The 19,618-nt window shown below is 41.5% G+C and overlaps 1 protein-coding gene across 7 annotated transcripts in view; it reads left to right on the plus strand.

Annotated features, from left to right (window-relative positions):
- Runx1t1 (RUNX1 partner transcriptional co-repressor 1) overlaps positions 1–19,618 on the plus strand; it is a 152,128-nt gene that overhangs the window by 30,928 nt on the left and 101,582 nt on the right. The window contains 1 exon segment of one of the 7 annotated variants that reach the window (NM_001108657.2): positions 11,259–11,645. Within the exon segment in view, the coding sequence (NP_001102127.1) occupies positions 11,639–11,645 (7 nt within the window). The 5' untranslated portion in view covers positions 11,259–11,638. 7 annotated transcript variants of the gene reach the window in all.

Here is a 19,618-nt window from a genome sequence, read left to right on the forward strand (position 1 = left end):
TGGAAGCAGACAAAGCAAAGAATTACCAGCTGAAGAGCTGGCGCTGTGAGTGAGAACGGCCTGAGGAGGCGCCAGAGTCTGGTTTGTGTGGGGACTTTTGAGGCAGGGAAACAGAACCCGGGGCACACTGCCAGCTTGGAAACTAGTGAAACTAGAAAGCTGCTCTGTGTCTCCTCTGGTGGTTTGCTTGTCGTTGCATTGTTTTGTTTTGCTGCTTGGAGTGAACATCAGAGCCGTGGGCATGCTAAACTCACCCTGGACCGCTGAGCCCCACCCCTCGACCCAGCTCAGGAGTCCCGAAGCACCCCCAGGATGTACACGCCCAGTGCTTGTTTCTCTAGAAAGCATTTGGAGCCATTTCTTCTTAATAGGTGTCCCTGTGAGTGGTAGATGGGTTCGGAGTCGCTGGGAGTGGTTATCTTGCCTGAGAAACTTGCTCTTACAGGCTATTAAGGACAATTCTGAGATGGGTTTATTATAGTATTTTGTATATTAAAAATAAAAATCTCTTGGCTTTCAGGACCGTGAAAGGAAGGAGCGACAGGAAACTCTCGTGCGGAGTTCTGTGTGTTTAATAGTCCTGCATATGGGATAGGATATTTAGGTAGCACCGATTCGTATATATTGCCTAGGATCTAGTAGACATATTTGTCCTAATAAAGAGAATGCCTTTTGAGATTCTCTTACCAACAAGGCCCTGTACACTTTTGAGCATGAATGCCAAGATAGGAAAGTTCATTCTTAGGTAAAATTGATTTGGTGAGGAGAACTTGTGTTTATTTTAGTAATTTTTTTCTCTGGTCTGATATATAGGGGTAGGATCGTATTAATGGGTTTTGCCCCACATGGAGCTTAGAGCTTATTGTAGCATTGCACTGATCCCAGGTCAGTGTGATGCGTGAAATCAATTTATTTGAATCTCTTTGCCTCTATAGGAATTTGGCAGTGTGCCAGTTGTTTTCATTTAATGTTCTTTGTGTTGAACACAGACAAGCAGGCAAGCTTTTGTGTTCTTCCCTCTTCGGGTCTCTGTCTCTTACAGCCAATATTTTGCTCTGTGGATTTTGAAATGGAGGGAGGCTATACCGAGGGTGTGTGTGTGTGTGTGTGTGTGTGTGTGTGTGTGTGTGTGTGTGCATTTATTCGTTGCTCAATATACAAAAGCATACAGTGAGACTTTCTTTTCTTTTAGATTTCCTTTTCCCCTTCATGACCTGCAGTGTTGACATTATACGTAAGAAATACTTAAGAATTTCGTTGAGCTAGGATTCTTGTTGAAATCAAACAGATTCTAGGTGATTCCTTGTACTAATGGCAATCACTTGAAACAATTGTAGGAATTACAATAAATATTTAATTTGTGAACTAGACTATCAGAAACCATTTTTTAGGAGTATTTACTCAAATTTATCCTCTAATCAAACACACATTAAAAGTAATGCTTTTTCTTTAACCCATTTCAAGACACTGCTGTATATGACCTGAGTTTGTTTTATATGATGCTCTACTAAAGTTCTTCGATTTGGGGACAATTTTTTTTTTCTTTTCAAAATGTGCAGGGTTAATTTCTGGGAGTGGTGGAGAGACTTTTTTTTTCCCCATTGTGTGATAAATTCAGATCTATACATGGCTGTTTTTGTAGGCAGCGGGAATTGTTTCTGGGTTAGATTTTGGAAGAGGCAGAGAAAGGAAATAAATGCCAGAGAGTGAAAGGAGAATGTTCTATTGATGCTCCAGGCAGTTCTTGCGGAAGTTGATATGCAGAACCAAGGAGCCAAGGCTTCGGGGTCAGGCTCCTAGCCACCAGCCCAGCTTCCTGGTTTAATTACCTGAAGAGCAAAACAGTCAGCCAGGGAGTGTGTGAAACCCCGGGATCTCCTGCAGCCTCCTGGCCTGCTGACATCCTTCAAGGCCAGTCCTGTGGGTCCCTCTGTGTCAGGCTGGTTCACGCCTGGATTCCTTTCTTTCAGGAGGCATTGTGTATAAGATGGTCTGGCTGTGAATTTTCGATTTCTGCCAGTGCCTCGACTCCTGCTCATTCCTTCTGGTTTATATAAAGCCAGTTAGGTTTGGCTTTTCCTTCACAGAACTTAAACATGGGGATCTTTCAGTTTGTACCTCTGGTCTTGCTTTGGAAGAATCCCCCAACCCTCCAACATGTTAGCTAACAGAAGAGTGGCCCCAGTTTCCTGAGAACTCATTTCTCAGTGTTTGTGTGATCACATCCTGTGTGTTGCTATTACGGGGTCAGACCCACTCATAGTAACTTAGTGTGCAACTAACAGTTTTGAAATGATTTATTTAGTCACATATGAAAATAGAACATCCTGTTTTTAAAAGAAAGGTTAGAGGATTTTCAAGAATGGGTCTTCCTCTTTTTCCTTGGAATTTGAATATAGTGTTAACATTTGCAGCAGGGAGGGGCACAGACCCTTTGGTGGAGCAGGAGGTGGTGAGAAATAACATTGCTCAGCAATATGTCCAACTTTGGGGGCGTTGCACAGGGAAAGTATTCTAAGAATTGCTTGGAGATTGAATCATTTGGGAGACCTCCTGGATAGAACAAGATGTTACCTTCCCCAGGAGAAGTCTGCCAGCTTCTTTCTCTCCCTCCTGCTGACTGATGAAGTGTCCTCATCAGTCAAGGAGCAAGGGGAGCAAGGATGGTGGTTAGTTTTTCCTTCAAAAATCAGTGGGAAGTATGACTTCATGTCTAGTAATTTGGTTTGTCCAACTACCTCATTAGGCTTCTGTAATGCAGTCTGAAGGACATTCATGTTTTAGTGGCACCCGTTTGCCTACATAAAATATAAATAAGAGTTGCGGGCATGTAAAAAGAGTGGTGTTTTTTTAAATTTCATATATATATATATTTGTTTATTTATTCACCTTACATCCCCACATCCACCCCTCTCTTCTCCAAGTCTTCCTTCCCACAGCTCTTTCCCTACAATTTCCCCTTTCCCTCTGAGAAAGGAGAAGCCTCCCTTGGGTATCACCCAACCCTGGCACATCAAGTCTCTGTCAGACTAGGTGCATCCTCTCCCATGTGTTCTTTTCATGAATGCACAAACATAACTCCACTCCTAGCAGTCAGTTCTGTATGCTCCTTTTCCCAAAGAATGATAAACAGGTTGGACTTTGTAGGGAAGATTTCCATGGGCATTATTAAAAAACCAACAATGACTTTTTTTATTCAAATAATATTTGTGGAGATAATATGTGTGTTTGAATATTTGTATGTTGCACCATAGACAAGTATATAATCATTTAAATAGCTGGTCTAGCCTGGTGTACCTGGTCACTGACCTGGCCTGGTGGTCTGTTACCCACAGGCATTAGGCACCTCTTCCTGATACCCTTCTCCACAGGCTTGCTCCTGTCTATTTATTTAGGGGCCTGCTGCGTTTCCTCCAGAGTTTTTCTTCAACATCAATATGCACAGGGAGAAAAATAGTATAAAAATATATTTTTAGCCACTGCCAATGTTTGTAACCCGTCCTCTACACACAGACTCTTCATTAAGCCCCACCCTGCCTCCTGAGCTCCCAACTTTTGCTAGTTTTTTTTTATTTTCACTCCCAGCCATAGTTTTTTGGAATGCAGGTGACAGCAGCCCTGCCACTATCCACAAGGCACTGAATTTAGCAGGAGAGGGCTGTGAAAAGGTGCAAGACAAATGGCTAGAGCTGTAGTTTTGAGGAGAGTTTGCTCTGTTAATCTGGAGCAGACTGGACAGAAAAAGGTGATAGGGAAGGGAGAAGATGGGTAGGAGTCGCTCTGGCCTAGGGCAGGTTGCCAGTTGTGTTAGTAATCTCATTCTTCGGTCAGTGGAAATTCCACAGGAGTGGAAAGGGAACCTTTTCACATAAAAGGCAATTTTGACAAATTTTCTGAAAACATTAATGAGATATATAATTCAGAATAATTCTACTAAGTTGAAGTGCTGAAGTTTCTAAGTGAACTGAGCTGGGGTTCAAAGATTTGAATCACTCTGCCCTATTTTCTGTATTTCAGCCTGTACAGCGTATACTGAACGCTTTTATCTCATCGGGGGTGGGGGTGTGGGTGGGGGCGATGGGTATGAATGACGAGCACTGCTGACGTCATTATAAAACATCCATTTTAAAATTCACCTTGGTGCTATAGCAGATACAGATACTGGGGACTATTTGGACAAATAAAGCACATTTTGGAATAGAATTTGGTAATAGAACTCATTCTAACTGAAAGTGGTTTTACTTTTGAACGTCTGAATCTATGTACAAATGTAACAAATCTGAGTAGGTGCATAGATTTTAAGAATTTGCAATATGGAGAAAAGGTGGTGGGAGTTTGTTAGAGATTAAAAAGTGCTGAGGAAAAAATAAGACCAGAAAAATGGAAAAAAGTGTGGTCTCCTTGTATTGCTGTACCCTTGCTCCACCTGGTGGATTTTGCTGAAAGTGTTTAAGTCTGTGTTAATGAAAAGAATTAACCACTACACTAAGCATAGCAAGAAGAGTCTTGGTGGTGTTTAAAATAGTCCTATGTTTATGGTTTTTGTTCTGTTCTTCCACTGCATTGAAAGAGATGCGTATGATATAGAATCCATTTGGTTCAAAGTATGATATATGCGTGCTCGTTTTAGAAAATTTGGAACATACAGAAAGTAACCATCGCATAAAATCTCGCTGCACAGAACCATCACAACATTGTTATTATTTCTAAATTTGTTATTGCTTGTCTTTTGGTTTGAGACAACCTCTTATTCAGAAGTCCCAGCTGGCCTGGAACTTGCCCTGCGGATCAAGCTGGATTTGAACTTGTGGCATTCCTCTAAGCCTTTGCTATTGTATTTATTTTAAGGATAGATGTTACCAGAAGAGAACCAGTTTGCATTTTTTGTTTATTTAAAGACATGTGGAATATTTACTATTAAGCAAAAGAATGATAACGGGCATCATACTGAATATAATCATTGTTTGATAAATGCTTCTCAGGCTCAAAAGGGGTGGTGTGTCAGCCTTAAGCAAGAGGTTTTTTTTTTTTTTTTCATTGAGCTTCATGTGGAAGACACAAAGGTAATAGACACTGGAGGTGCCTTATGCATTCATGGGGTTGGTAATGTCTGTTGTTTGCTGGCCTTGTACAGACTGCGTTCTCTGGCAATCTTAAGGATTCAGTTGTGCTTTGATCAGCTTACTGTTTTCCTTAGGTTATTATTATTTTTTAATCCCTTAGATTCTTACATCGCTGTAACAGAAGGTGAAGTTTTGAAAACAGTGTCTCCATATGCAAGGGATTTGGAGACCTTTTTATTGTCTTTAACACTGTCATTCATGGCCCTCATTAGCATTTATTGTTGCGAGCCTACAAGCAGAGAATGGGAAATTGGTATGTCATGAATAGCCCCACAGAGCTCTGGAGTCCTCTGATTTTGCCTGCAGTGTGGTGTGGGCTGGGCTTTGAGAGAAAGCTGTCCAGATGGCTGCCTGCACACAGCAGAGCTGCGGGTTTTTGTCTCTGGTGCTGAGAGGAGGGGAAGTTCATTGGAGCATACGCCATCACCCTTGCATTTTAACAAAACTAACTAGCCATTAGTCAAGATGGGAGGGTGATGACATTGAGACAAAGGTTTTTCATATAGTGTTACAGGCCGTGTCACAAGATAGGGCTGAGCCGTTAGATACCTTCTAGTTTAGCCCAGTGGATTTTGTGCTTAAGAAATGTCATGGAAATGGAATTGGTAACTTCTTTGCAGATTGGTATGCAGGTGGATCTCGCTCTTTTTGTTTGTTTAAATCGGAAAATGATATTTTATGTGAAAAGGGACTCAATTGAGCAAGGATTCTGCTTAGAACCTAAGAGTTGTTTTTATTTAAAAGCCAAAAAGAAAGAAAGAATTTAAACCATTTTTCCTGCAGAGAAATCTGCTTTTAAGAACATTAGTGCATTTAAGTCTCATTTACATAAAATAATGTTCAACCCATGTGAGTGTTAAAAACAGTGTTCAGATTTTAGAATTTCTTAAATGTTACTTGTGAAAGTCAAAAGTTGTCTATTACAAAAGATATACAATAAATAGATTCAGGTTCAGGTTCTATTTACTTATAGCAAGTGATAATTTTGAGATTTCATTTTGCACAAATACTCAAAAACCCACACATTAATGTACATAGTAACAGACATATTTGCTTTCATATGTGGAGTCTCTCTCTCTCTCTCTCTCTCTCTCTCTCTCTCTCTCTCTCTCTCTCATTCATAAAGTCTTACTATGTAGTTCTGACTGGCCTGGAACTTGCTATGTAGACCAGGCTGGTTTCAAACATCCAGAGATTCATCTGACTCTGTCTCCTGAGTGTTGTTATTAAACATAGGCATCACCACACCCATTGGATAATATATGTTGACCAGAGCCCCAAAGTCAAATACATTGCTTCAAAAACTACCAAAATGATCATCAGTTTGTCGGTGCATGTATGTGTGTGTGTGTGTGTGTGTGTGTATATATATATATATGTGTGTGTGTGTGTGTGTATATATGTATATATATGTGTGTGTATATATGTATATATATATGTGTGTGTATATATATGTGTGTGTATATGTATATATATGTGTGTGTGTATATATATACATACATATATATACATACATATATATATATATATATATATATATATATATATGGAGAAAAATGCCACAGAGCAGAGATTGGCTTACTAGGAAGACATTATTCTTTGAAGTTAATTTTAGGGCTGGAAGTTTCACATTAGTTTGAGAGCTCATAAGCTACATAAGCTAATGGAGATAAAAACAATCAAACTGAGTTTAGCATAAGACAAAAATGAAGTGTAGAAGTTGTGTTATAACCACCTTGCTCCCTGCCTCCCACTGGGCCCACAGAGTAGGATTTCTCAAAGGACCACATAGCATGTTCTCCACAGGAGGGAGTGGGCTTGTCCATCTAGTTGCAAGTGATCCAAGCCAAAGAGCCTTTCTGCTTCTGTAATGGCTGACTAATCAGCTATTAGGACAAGCTTCCTCTCTCCAGTGTTATCCCCCTACATCTTACTGCTCAGCACTTAGGCCCTCAAGGACAGCCCCATGGAGCCTTTGACCTCTTGGTGTTTATACACCCTTCAGATTCTTAGGGTGACAGTCAAAACATTCTTCCTTTGTCACTTCAGCAAAGTTCTTGGGGTCTCTTCTGCATGCCAGCTGACAGTTGAGGAGGTGCAAGTGCTTGCCAATCATTCTCCCCCAAAGAAAATACTAGAAATTGTCTGACGGTGTCCAGGTCTTTACAGCAGACATTTCTAGAAGAGCTGACAGCTGACCTCTCACTGTAGTGGAGCTCTCAGTGAACTTTACGACTCATTTTCTCCCCCTACTCATTTCTTTGTGGCGGGCTGTGTCTTACCTTGGAGCCTAAACCATACGCTGTTTGTTTTTCCTGCCAACAAAGTATAATTGGATTTATCTTTGTCAAGAGACAATCTATTATGGCCCTCATTTAATACAGTTTCAAATGTCTTTCAGTGGCAGAAACAAATTAATGTACATTTTTACTGGGTGTTGTATCCATTTAATCGACTGTCAAAGTGATGAGAAGTTAGGAAATCACCCAGAGAGGTCCATCGCCCTCAGCCCAATAGCTCACACATTAGGTAGATTTGCCCTGTCAGTGGGATGCCTTTAGAAGACACTAATAGCTTCCAGCTGGGTGGAAAATCAAAACCTTTGGGGTCTGACAAAACTAGAAGATTTGAATTTGAAAGCAGAGCTAATGCCTCCATTTTATTTTTTACCACTCGCCCATAAAACATTATTTTCCAATATGTCAGCCTCATTTGGTGGCCAGTGGTCTGAAATAGAAAGTGGAACAAGGAAGCAGAGAAATCTGGACATTTGTGAATCCGCCCTTTCAGGCTGGTGTGCCACTTTGTGGAAGGGTCTCCCTTAGAGCAGGGGGGTCCTAATGACCATTCATCAATGCTCGTTGGCTGATCATTGAGTGCCTTCTCATTCAGTTTATCAAGTCTTGCGCATAAAAAGTCAGAATAAACCTTATTCAGCGCTGTTAAAGCCAACTAGAAGTAAAACGCCCGTCTGAACCCATTTTCCCCTTGTTTTTCTCATTTTGTTAATGCAGCCCAGCTTAAATGAGTGGCTTTATTGGGCCGGTTAGAATATCTGAAACTATTAATTCTCCTGTATTGAATAGCTGGTGGCAGGCCAGAGCAGATGGGGTAGGAGAGTATTTGGTTGGGTGTATTGCTTTCAATTAGGATCAATGAGGTTCCAGATCCCTCAAATTAAGTCACTTAATACCCACGGTGTGCAGCAGTCACAGCCTATCACAGCAGCCTGCCAGAGGCGGAGAGGGACGTTGAGGAGCCCCTGGAAAAGCTTTTGCTCAAACTCTCTCTTCATCAGAGTGGAGATCTCTCATTTGCTGTAGATGATGCCACTAGATGGCTGGTCTCTGTGGCTGAGTCTGATCAGAACAAAGGAAAGATGTTTGTACTGTAGAGCTGTGCTATTGTGGAACTGGCACAGAGCTGGAGTCCTTTGATGGAGAGGGACATGGAGTTACCGCCACAAACCTACTCGTGTATTTTTTTTTAATGAGTCCCGCATTTCATTATTGGCTAAATTTGCTGATTTGCAAGGTGATGACTTAGACAGATCTCTTTCTAAAATTACCTTTTAAAAAGTAGACTTTCCACTAAGTTAAAAGTCACGTGTTAATTGATGCACCTTTTCTGAGAAAGTGGTTCACTGGGATGGTATTTGTTGTTTCCAGTGTACTTCAGTGTTACAAAGTGTGTCCTCATTTTTTGAGGACACAGGGCAGGGTTCTGTACTGGAGAAAACTTTCATAGTATACACTCTGTTTCTTGTTGTTCGCCTATGTAACTGTGTTCATGCTACTGAGTGTCTATTTTTAATTATACAGTTTGGATGTTAGAGATCTTGGCTCCTTGTACTCATTTTATTAAAGGGAAAGTTATTTCTGTCTAAGTAACTGTATCTATACATATCCAGGTTTCCCAGTTCAGGGAGAGAAGCCAAATGGGGCTGCAGCTTTGCCTGTCTCTGGGTGAAAGAAGGGCCAGGCTCCTGGAGGAAATGCTGAACTAGCCTCAGGTGCGTGTTCGGCCAGGGTTTTTTTTTACAATCAGACTTGAAGGTGAGAATCTCCAGGGATCCAGGTTTTGTTGACGTGGATCAATTTAAAGTGGCAATTACTGTAGTCAGATAACAGCTTAAAAAGCCCTTTTACACATAGAAAAGATACATAATCACACAGCATATGGAAGTTCAATTTTCTGAGCAGTAGTTTCGGGTCTTGGAGTGTACCGATATTAAGACCCAGTTTTGAAACCAGATATCATCCAGTTTTCTTAAAGTGTATTGCATTTTGTCATATGACTTTCTATTTTAGAAGTGATTCACCATGCATATTGATGAAAGGTTGGGTGTCCCACTGTGAAAATGTTTTCTTTCTTGCATAGGTATAGTATTAAAGGGGGAAAAGAGTGGTGTGTGGCATTGAATGGCTTTTCAAAAACTACTCTTTTAAAAGACAGAAATCTCCAGATTTAGGATTCTGGATTCCATAAAGGTCCTTGTGCCAGCACTTAATGGGTGATCACACTCATGCATGCTATAACGCTTTCTGTCACAAGAATGGTTTGAGCTTGCTGCTTAACAGAACCGAAATCCATTACCCAGAACCTCATTACAAGTGACATCTAACTAAGATGAACAAAAAGATTGCCCTCATAAATAGAGTGTAGTATACTATTCGTGACAGAACAGAGTAATCACCATGAATTGTTGTCCTTTTGCAAGTTGTCTTTGACAGTGATGGGTTTTTTTTTTTTTTTGAGGGGTTCACTGGCTGAAGCAGCCCTTCTCAGGTACACCGTTCAGGAGCTATAAAAGTTCTTATTGATCCTGTTGTTTATATCAAAGGCGATATATTTTTTTGCTCGTGCAGAGTGTGTGCTGTCTGCCTGTGTTTTGAAACACTCTCAGGCGAAGGGACAGGAAGACAGTGGATAGAGGTCAGCATCACTGCCTGTTTTCAGATGGGGTCTTTTAGAAGTTCTTGAAGGCAACAAGGAAGGGATTAAAAAAAAATCAATGTGACCACAGCTTATGGAAAATGTCGAATAAGCCAAGACATGTGGATCACTGCCAGAATAGCAAGAGTTAAAGGGGCGGGTCCACCTTCATGGTCACTGAGCTGGCTGGCTGGCCAGTCCTCAGCGGAATTGTTTAGTAGAATTCTGTGTGTCTAGCGGATTGGCTGTACATTGGAAAGGTAGAGCCCAAGCACTTGACCACCACGTGAGCCCTGTTGTTAAAACAAACAATCAAACCCAGACCCAGGGAAGAATTCTGAGTGTTAAATTGTGAAGAAGAGTTTTAGAAGAGGATAATGTTTTCCTTCTGCCTGGCATCTTTGTGTGTTTAGAAACAGGCGGGCAAGGCGGGCAGGCTTCTGTTTCTCCTGTGAGGCAAGGATGTTTTACAAAGGACTAAAGAGACACTGCTGAGAAGGAAATAGGCAGCTTTAGATAAAGCGCTGTAACAAAGGCTCGCAGTTTTATATATCATGGTGTCCATTAAAGCTTAATAGGGGGAGCCCATTGAACCAGGCTGGGTGTGTGTTATTCACAGTCAGGAAAAACATTTAAGGGTGTCCCCCCCCCCCCCGCATCCCCCCACCCCCCACAAAATGGCATGATTGTTCAGCTTTGGAAAAGGCTTTACAATGAAGATTTTGTTTTTGTCTCCTGTGGATCTCTATGCAAAGTAGAGGAAAATAACCTGGAAAAAAATGTTTGAAGCAAATCAACCTGGGACCCCAGTGGATTGGAAGCACTGTAGTAAACTAAAAACGGTTAGATTCTGTTTCCAAAAAGATGTCCTGTTTTCTACAGGCTATCGGGAGGCTGCTGAAGGTACACTTTCTCATGCTTTGTGCTGGACGATGAACAGGCACAGATTTCAAGATGTTTTTAGCTTGTTTGGGGTTTCCAGATCAATAAAATCGCTTTGTGGTCTCTGCCCTTGTTTGTTTTTCCACCAAACTTCCCAGTAATGCCTGTTAAAATTAGAAGACCAAGGAAGGCTTTCAGTGTGAGTTGTGGAGGTCAGGTCAACAATTGCCATCTTTTGGCAAAATAAGGGTTAACTTGGAGCTGGGAAGGGGTGGTGGTGGTTGTGAATGAATTATTCAGCATTTAGCTTATCTTTCTGCGTTTCACTTTCTGCTTTTTGGTGCTCTGGAACTGGGGCAGGAGGAAGAGTGGAGAAAGGGAGACAGGAGTTGTGATACTTTGTACACACGTCCCTGTCATTGTTCTGCCTGAAGAGACAGGGCTGGGTTCAAGGCCACATGTGTTCCTGTCATCCTGCACATTTCTGCTCCAAGTGCAATCCCGAGTGTCAGTTCTCCATCTGTCTCTGCCTGGCAGGCGCACGCGCCCAGCACCCTGCCTCGGGCCATGCCGCCCCAGCCCCTCTGATGGCCCTCCTCTCCACCGCCCCGCACATTCCAGAACAGGAGGCATGAGCCCGCATCGCGCGCCCTCTTAACACAGACTTGCTTTCACTGTGTTACAGGCTGGATTCCGGGATGCCTGGTGAGTGAGTCCTCTTTTCTCGCTAGGAAGCTTTACTTTTCTATAGTGTGTGGAAAATGCCGACTGCCCCACCACTGCCGTATTGAGTGAGGGCAGGGAGAGGCTGTGGAGTGGTAGAGGTGTGATTGGGAGGTGATACAAAGAAAGCTATCAAAATCTGGATTTAGGGGTGCAGGATATGGAGAGATGTGCCTTTGAAGCTGAGGGGAAAGAAGCAATGGATGTTTGCCTGAGCAGTTTACACAGGGGGTTGGCTCCACTGAGAAGTGTTGTTTCTCTTCTGGGTTTCTGGTTTGTCATCCTCACGTTCTTGCTGGTTATTTGCCTGTGGAGAGAGTTTTTAGATTCTGGTAGAATTCTTGGAGAACGTCTTTGAAGAGCTGTTTATGTCAAAGAAAATGAAGGCAGCTTTGGCAACTGGAAGGAATTTCTTGCTTTAAATCATAGTCCTTAGATGGTATCATGTAAGTAATTGAAATCGGGTCATTTAGAAGAAGTATGCTGAATTAGTGACATTCCCGTGTCCCTGGAAATTTAGTGTATGACGATTCTCCAGAAAAATATTATCGTTGGAAACTGGAGTGTTTCTGTGATTGCTGCCGGGGAAGCTGTTCGTGAAGCCTGGTGCAGGAGAAGGGCTGTTTCTACTGCTCTCGAGAACTCTCTAAATTGTCCTGTGCCGAATGCAGAGCAGAAAAAGGCAGGGCACACAGAGATCTTCCAGCTGGCTGGTGCATGCAGATTATTTGGGTAGGGCAAGCAGAAGAGGCCGTGCTTGGTCAGAGTTTGCACACCTCCCAGATGGTGTTTTGAAACATTATCTGCCAGCTTTCTGAAACCACAGTTGTGTGTAGGTATCGCCAGTTGTTTGAAGAATGTTTTCCCTTTAGGATACGTCTCGGAACCTGCTCTCATCCTTATTGATGTGTGTGCAGAAAAGACACATTTGTCCAGGATTGTACTTCTGTTGTTATTGTTGTTCTTCAGGGGACCAGGAATGCATAGAAGCCGAAATATGGGGAAATTCAATTACCAAAAAGATAATAGTTGAGGTCTTAGAAAGGTCATTTTAACTCTTTGAGCTCTCAGCTTGATTTATATGCAGTATGTAACTGAGGAAGAAATGTACCCATATTATATAATATAGAATTGGTGAAGAAGTGCTTGTGTTTTATTTTATTTATGTATTTATGTATTTATTTATTTATTTATTTATTTTTTATTTTACCAGACCATTGGAGCACAGCTTTGTGGAAATCCTATGACAATTCATATTTTCTTTGTTTTTATGTTCTTAGGTGATGAGTATTGCATGATTTTGCATGATCTAGCAGCATCTACCAGAGTCTGTGATATTTTGGTAAAATAGAACCAAATCTGCTTGTCCGTGATAAAGGGGGAGGGGGACTAGTTAGGACCTCTTCTCCTTATTCCTCACATGACTTAAAGCTCCAGAGTGCTGAATCGTACTTAAGACTTTGCCACTGCTAGCTGGCTTTAGTGTTAAGTTGTTAATACCTGACTGGTTCTGAGGTATGGGCTCTGGGTGTCTGTGTGTCTGTCTGTCTCTGCCTTTCTGATTGTCTCTCTCCGTCCCTCTCTTTCCCTCTCTCTCCCTCCCTCCCTCCCTCCCTCCCTCCCTCCCACCCTCTTTCTCCCACTGTGTTAGACAACCTTGTATTTGGATGCAAAGACTACCAACAGCTGTGACTGTGACCATGTCCAGGATGGCCATACTTGAGCAGATCTGATAGTTGGCTATTTTTTGACACCCATCTGTATTTTTTTTATATCTAGTATCAGATGGACTACCTCTTAATATATTTGGGCATATTTTAGTCCATTCATCTATATTTATATTAATGGATATTTCTTTAGCCATCTTGGGGGGGTAGCTTTGCATTTTTAATAAAACAGTCTGTGTAGAAGTTTAAAAGGAAAAATGTGTTTGTATAACCTGGTATCACTCTTCTTTTACTTATTATTGCCTACACATTTAAATATCAACTTTCCGACTTATTTATTTGTAGTTCGAGTGTCAGAAGTGGTTCCTTGTTTCAGACTTGATGTAATAATTCTCAGATCTAAGACCTCTTTTATAAAATCTGGAATCACTAGAAACAGATGTGCAGATGCTGGGTTTATTCAGACGCACAGCATCCTGGGAGTGGGTAGGTGAAGAAGAAGTATTAATTTAGGGTTTTGTAGAACTGTTTTGGGAAAATAACTCCCCTCCTTTTGTTAGTTGTTGATAACATACTGTTACAAAATGAGCTACAAAAACCCAGAGGAGGTTGAGCATACTTTAGACAAACTATTTTAAAGTTATTTAACTCACTTAGAAGGAAATATGACTTCACTGCCTGTCATTTTTTTTCCTCCTTTTTCTGACAAGCAGATCCTTGTGTTTAAGAGAAGGAAATGCTTTTTATAGAAGTCTGGGAGACCTTGGCCTTATATTGTTTCAGGAGAAAGTGACCCTAAGTTTTTTTGAAACATTTTTTATTTTTATCAGTCTTTGTGTACTGTTATCAAATAACATGCGTTGACCTACAGAATGTGTTCAGGACTGTTTCCTTAAAAGGACAGTAAGTGAGCACAGTCCCTGGAGCCCAGAAATAGTGCTGTTCTTTCAGAAGATGGCTAGCATTAGGTCAGACCACCCTTCTCAATGGTCCTGCTCGCCAGATGTGCCTGGAACTTTTTTTTTTTAAGTTCAAGTTTCCAAAAGGGGGAAAAAGGTTTGTTTTGAAAATCTGGTTTTACTTAAGACATCTCCATCCTGGAGTGCATTTCATAAATTGCCCACATATTTTTCCTAGCAGAGAACTTAACTGGCTGTAATTTTTAACACATGGCCACATCATGTGATATTTTCAAAACACTTACACATAGCTTTGAGAAGGTCCCTGCAGAAATGATCCTTCCTCTTACAGTCGGCCCATTTTTTAACAGCATATCTGCGTTTTCCATTTAGGAGAGCTATATATTATTAGCTTACATTTTTGGGTAGTAAAACAGTGCATTGCTGATTGTAAAACATGGACTTTATTATCTGCTGAAAATTGATTTGGCATTTATAGCCACTGTGTACTAGACTGTTTTTCTGTTTTTAACATCAATGCTTGCAAGCGATGATTTGTGTTTAGAAGAAAGAAAGAAAGAAAGAAAAGAAAGAAAGAAAAAAGGAGACCAACTCAAAACAAAACCAGAAGCGAAGTTGCCATGGACAGACAACTGTTGGTGTCCTTTGTAACTGAACATTTGGATAATGCACCTGGATATATATATATATATATATATATATATATATATATATACATATATATGTGTGTGTGTGTGTGTGTGTGTGTGTGTAAATCCTGTTATATACAACTAAAAACATTGCACGCAGCGATGCTGTTTTACTTTGCAAGTCAGTTTGCCATTCTATTAGGCTGACTCTTGAGTTTCAAATAAACCTCGTGACAGCTATTAAAAGAAAACTATATGAGCCATAAATACCCAATTATAAATGTAGATCGTGCAGGTTTCTGACGTTTCGCCTTCCAGTCAAATCCTCTCACCGCATCCCTTTCTCTTTTCAATTCTTTTCATTGATATTTCTCAGGGCTTGGCCTTTCAGTTCCCTATCTTTTAAACAACTCGAAAGTGCTTATAGTTCATACCCGTGTGTAATTAATAATCTAAGGTTTACTGAAAAATCTTTTTTTCCTTTGAGAAGGGAGGAGAGGAAGAGAGAGAGGAAGAGAGAGAAGGAGGGAGAGAGAGAGAGAGAGAGAGAGAGAGAGAGAGAGAGAGTGCTTCTTTATAATTTCTGCTGGTTTCATAGATATCATTTTGAGGTACTGACTAGTGAAGACCATCCTCTGTTGCTTAGTGACTTTCAGGGCATCCTGGCTACCCAAGATCTTCTTTTCAAAAACAAAACAAAGCAAACAACCGATAAAAGGCCCCATTGTTCCTCTTCATTTTCTAAACAGCATTTACCTAGTGGGCAATATGTAGTTTAGAAATGTCTATTCCTTTTATGTCTAGGCTGAGAACTGATGTTTACAAAGAGGACTTGGTAATTCTGATGTCGGAACAGCCTTTTGGGGCTATCTTTAGAACTAGGTTGATCTTATAAACATTTGATCTAGAGAGGCTGAAACTGAGGCTCACACTGGTGTGGTGCCTGTCAGGGGCTTCATTCCTTTGAGATTTTCCCTGAGTCCCTGTTCCTCCATGCTGCCGTTAAATGCTGTTTTACCAGAACCACGGTACCCTGATGTCACAGACAAGCTCTCTCTTTTGTCTCTTATTCCCCCAACTCTAAATCTCACTCCCTTGTTTTCTTCTCTCCTACTTCAGGATTGTAGAGCTAGCACTGTCTGGCAACAGTGTATCCGTAACTTTTTAATCATTTGAAAAGTAGGAGTTAGATATAGTTCATGAGGAGAATTTTTGGGGGCAAGATCTCATTACGTAGCCCAGGCTGGCATCAAACTCCCAGAAATTCCCTTGCCTCTGCCTCCCAAGTGCCGGGGTGAAAGGCATATACCACCACATCTGGCAAATGTATGGCATCACAGCCAGACAAGGGAGGGGATGCTCGCACATGGCTCAGAATAGGCCAGGTACCAAAGACAACTGAGGTCCAGTCCTTCCTTCTGGTCAAGGTGTTTACAGCCTTGGGCTCTCGTGGAAATTAGTGGATGCTGGGTATGGGATCCTGTCAAGGAACCACAGCTGAGTGGCTCCTCCTTGCATTAAGACTCCTAGGGTGACGGATGGGCAGTGGGCAGTTAAATGCTCATTAGAAAGCTTGCTTGTCTCTGTCTTGTACAGTTAGGAAACTTAACAATTTTGAATGCCTTGCTCTTGCACTAAGAGCTGGCCATTCTTTGTTGTTTCCTCGAATGGTAATTCCGGTGCGAACAGAGGACGGCTGTAGTATTTCAGGGAGCAGTTTCTTTGTGCAGTTGCAGTTCTCTGGTATTTAACTGTAGCTGGAGGAGCAAGCCATTAACTTAAATGACTCATAACTTGAGAACAATAGGATGTCACACCTGACCAAGTACCAGTTTGATCTGGCTGGCTTTCTCAAACAGCTGTTTGCATTAATTAATATTAATGTAAATGTGCTTTCTGAGAATGTCTAGCTTAATTATGTTTTTCAACCTATGGAGTTGCAATCAAAGGAATCAAGGAGCCCTCTTAATCTCAGAGGGAGCTAGCAAACTACTGTTTCTAAGCAGAATCCACTGCTGACAGGACAGAGCATTCTGAGATTGGAAACCTCTTTATGCAGACCTCGGGCCGAGCTCTGCACAGACTGCCCACTCTTCTTCACACCCCTGGAAATGGTTCCTTTGGCCAAGTGATCAATCTGAAATCTGAAATTCGGTTAAACGGAGCAGCTTGGGAGAAGTAGATGAGACTAGATCAAATTCCCTGATCTACCTGCTAAGTTTGTATTTCCTGTTACCTCTTTGAGAGGAATGGATGGTGTGCAACTTGATGGGGATGGGGTTTGCAATGGAAGCTAGAGGAAGATTTGAAAGGGCATGTTTAATGTTGAAGAATAGTGGCAAAGAAGATATGCTTTTCCATCTGTCTGTCGGTCTGCCTGTCTGTCTGTCTCTTTTGAGACGGTGTCCTAAACCTCTCCAAAGCCTAATCTTGTGTCCTCTTGCCCCTATAACTCAAGAGTTGGGTTTACAAGTGTGGTCAATGTGATGGGTTTAGGGAATTCAGTGTTTCTCTTTGCTGAAATTAAAGGCAGAAAACATCGTTAGCTTGAATACTGAAGGATGATCCTGCCTAAAGCAGGTTAAGTTCCTGCTATTCTCAGTATGTTCCTAGTCCTCTTTTTCTTAAATAAAAGTTTTAGTTATTTTAATTTTATGTGTGCTTTGTTTGCACTTGTGTACCATACACATGCAGTACCTGCAGAGGCCAGAGGGAGGCATCAGTTCCAATACAACTGGAGTTACAGGTGATTTTATGTACAATGTGGGTCCTGGGAACCGAACTCTGGTCCTTACAAGAGTAGCAAGTACTCTTTTTTTTTTTTTTTTTTTTATTAACTTGAGTATTTCTTATATACATTTCAAGTGTTATTCCCTTTCCCGGTATCCGGGCAAACATCCCCCTCCCCCCTCCCCTTCCTTATGGGTGTTCCCCTCCCAACCCTCCCCCCATTGCCGCCCTCCCCCCACCAGTCTAGTTCACTGGGGGTTCAGTCTTAGCAGGACCCAGGGCTTCCCCTTCCACTGGTGCTCTTACTAGGATATGCATTGAGTAGCAAGTACTCTTAACTGAACTCTCTTCAGCCCAGCCCTCCCATTTCTCTCGAAGGCACAATATGAATACTCATCCTCTGAGAACTTTCTTTGCTGAATGTGGTAGTGCATATTTGTAGTACTAGCACTGTGGCGTCTAAGGCAGGGGTGATGAGTTTGAGGCCAGGTTAGGGTACAGAGTGAGACCCTATTTCCAAAACATACAAACAACTATAATTTTAACAACAATGTATATGAACAACAACATCATAATCACACAAGAAATTGTATTATTTGCAACCAAACAAAATTGTCCTGGTTAATTAAGGCACCACCCTTTTGGCAGTTGAGATATGGAGCCCCAGCTGTCTGTGGTTGGTCTGCTCAGGTGGGTGACTTCCTCTGTTTGGATGAGCAGAAAATTGAAAATTGAATGGCACTCAACACATGCATAGAAAGAATCGTAAAGTGTGTGGTTAATAAACGTGAGGTTGCTGAGTGAGTGGTAAACTGCTGGGATCCAGGGATCTGTTCTTAGAGCTCTTCAGCATGTAGGTATGGGCACTGTGAGAAGCAGGAAGCTGAGGTAGCTGCTTCCGGTTTCTACCGCCTGGTAAAGAAAACAAACCCAACCCCCGAAACCAAAACACAAAAGGCAGTTAATGTTTTAAATCGTGGGTGGTTTCTAGAGAAGGTTTTGTCTGTTCCCACATTTCCTTTTTAAAAGCTTAGTGATAAGTTGGTGAATTCAGCTTCCCCTGCTTTATTAGAGGGATTCCATTAATACCACGTGACCTGGTAACACCATACAGAGTACTTGGGACTCAAGGAAGAGCATACTTTTGAAAGGCAATTCCCAGCAACCACAGGGTGGCTTACAACCACCTGTAATGGGATCTTGTGTATCTGAAGACAGTTACAGTGTACTCGTATCATAGAATAAATAAATAATTACTAAAAAAAAAGGAAAGTGACCCTGTTCAAGAGTTTGGCTTCCAGCTATGTAATTAGGTAAACATAATCTCTAGAAAGAAGAGGTATGAGAGGTGTCTGCTATATGCTTGAGCTTAAATGAGAATCTGAGAGACTGTCAGGAAATGCACAGCATCTTAACAGTCCAGACTGGGTTTGATGGAGGACTGACTGTATTATTGGAAACTTCCAGTACAGCAGTTGCTGTATTTGGAGCAAAGCTTTACCCTTGGCTTACACTTGGAACTCAGTGTAATTTCACTGCACTGCCTTGCTCAGGGCTTGGTTGCTGGGAGGAATATGAATAGTTGAATTTGAGGTTCATAAGCTATTTATATATTCTTCCACCCACGATGCTTAACCTATGTCTTGATGTGGATAAGACCAGAACAAAAGTGGTGATCCTGCCATCTTCTGGTCCTGTGAGGTGGGCAGTATTATTGCAGAAGACCCACTCCAGTTACAGTAGAACTTTGGGTCCTCTTACAGTGATTTATCTCCCCCTCTAGCATCAGTTAATACCACAGCTTACTGACAAAATATGTTAAAGGGGTCAAAAACAAAGATTTTTGTTCTTAGAAACTACTTGTGAAATAAACTCCCTGCCTTCAATTTCCAGGTCTCCTAGCATATTTCTAACACTGGGTATAAAATATCGAGAGGGCTAGACCTCAGAGGTAAAGTCCTGTGTCTTAGGTTGGCAGGGCTTGCCAAGGACAAAAGCTGAAACAGTTG

This window comes from Rattus norvegicus, chromosome 5, assembly GCF_021556685.1.
Source record: "Rattus norvegicus strain SHRSP/BbbUtx chromosome 5, alternate assembly SHRSP_T2T, whole genome shotgun sequence".
Taxonomy (NCBI): Eukaryota; Metazoa; Chordata; class Mammalia; order Rodentia; family Muridae; genus Rattus; species Rattus norvegicus.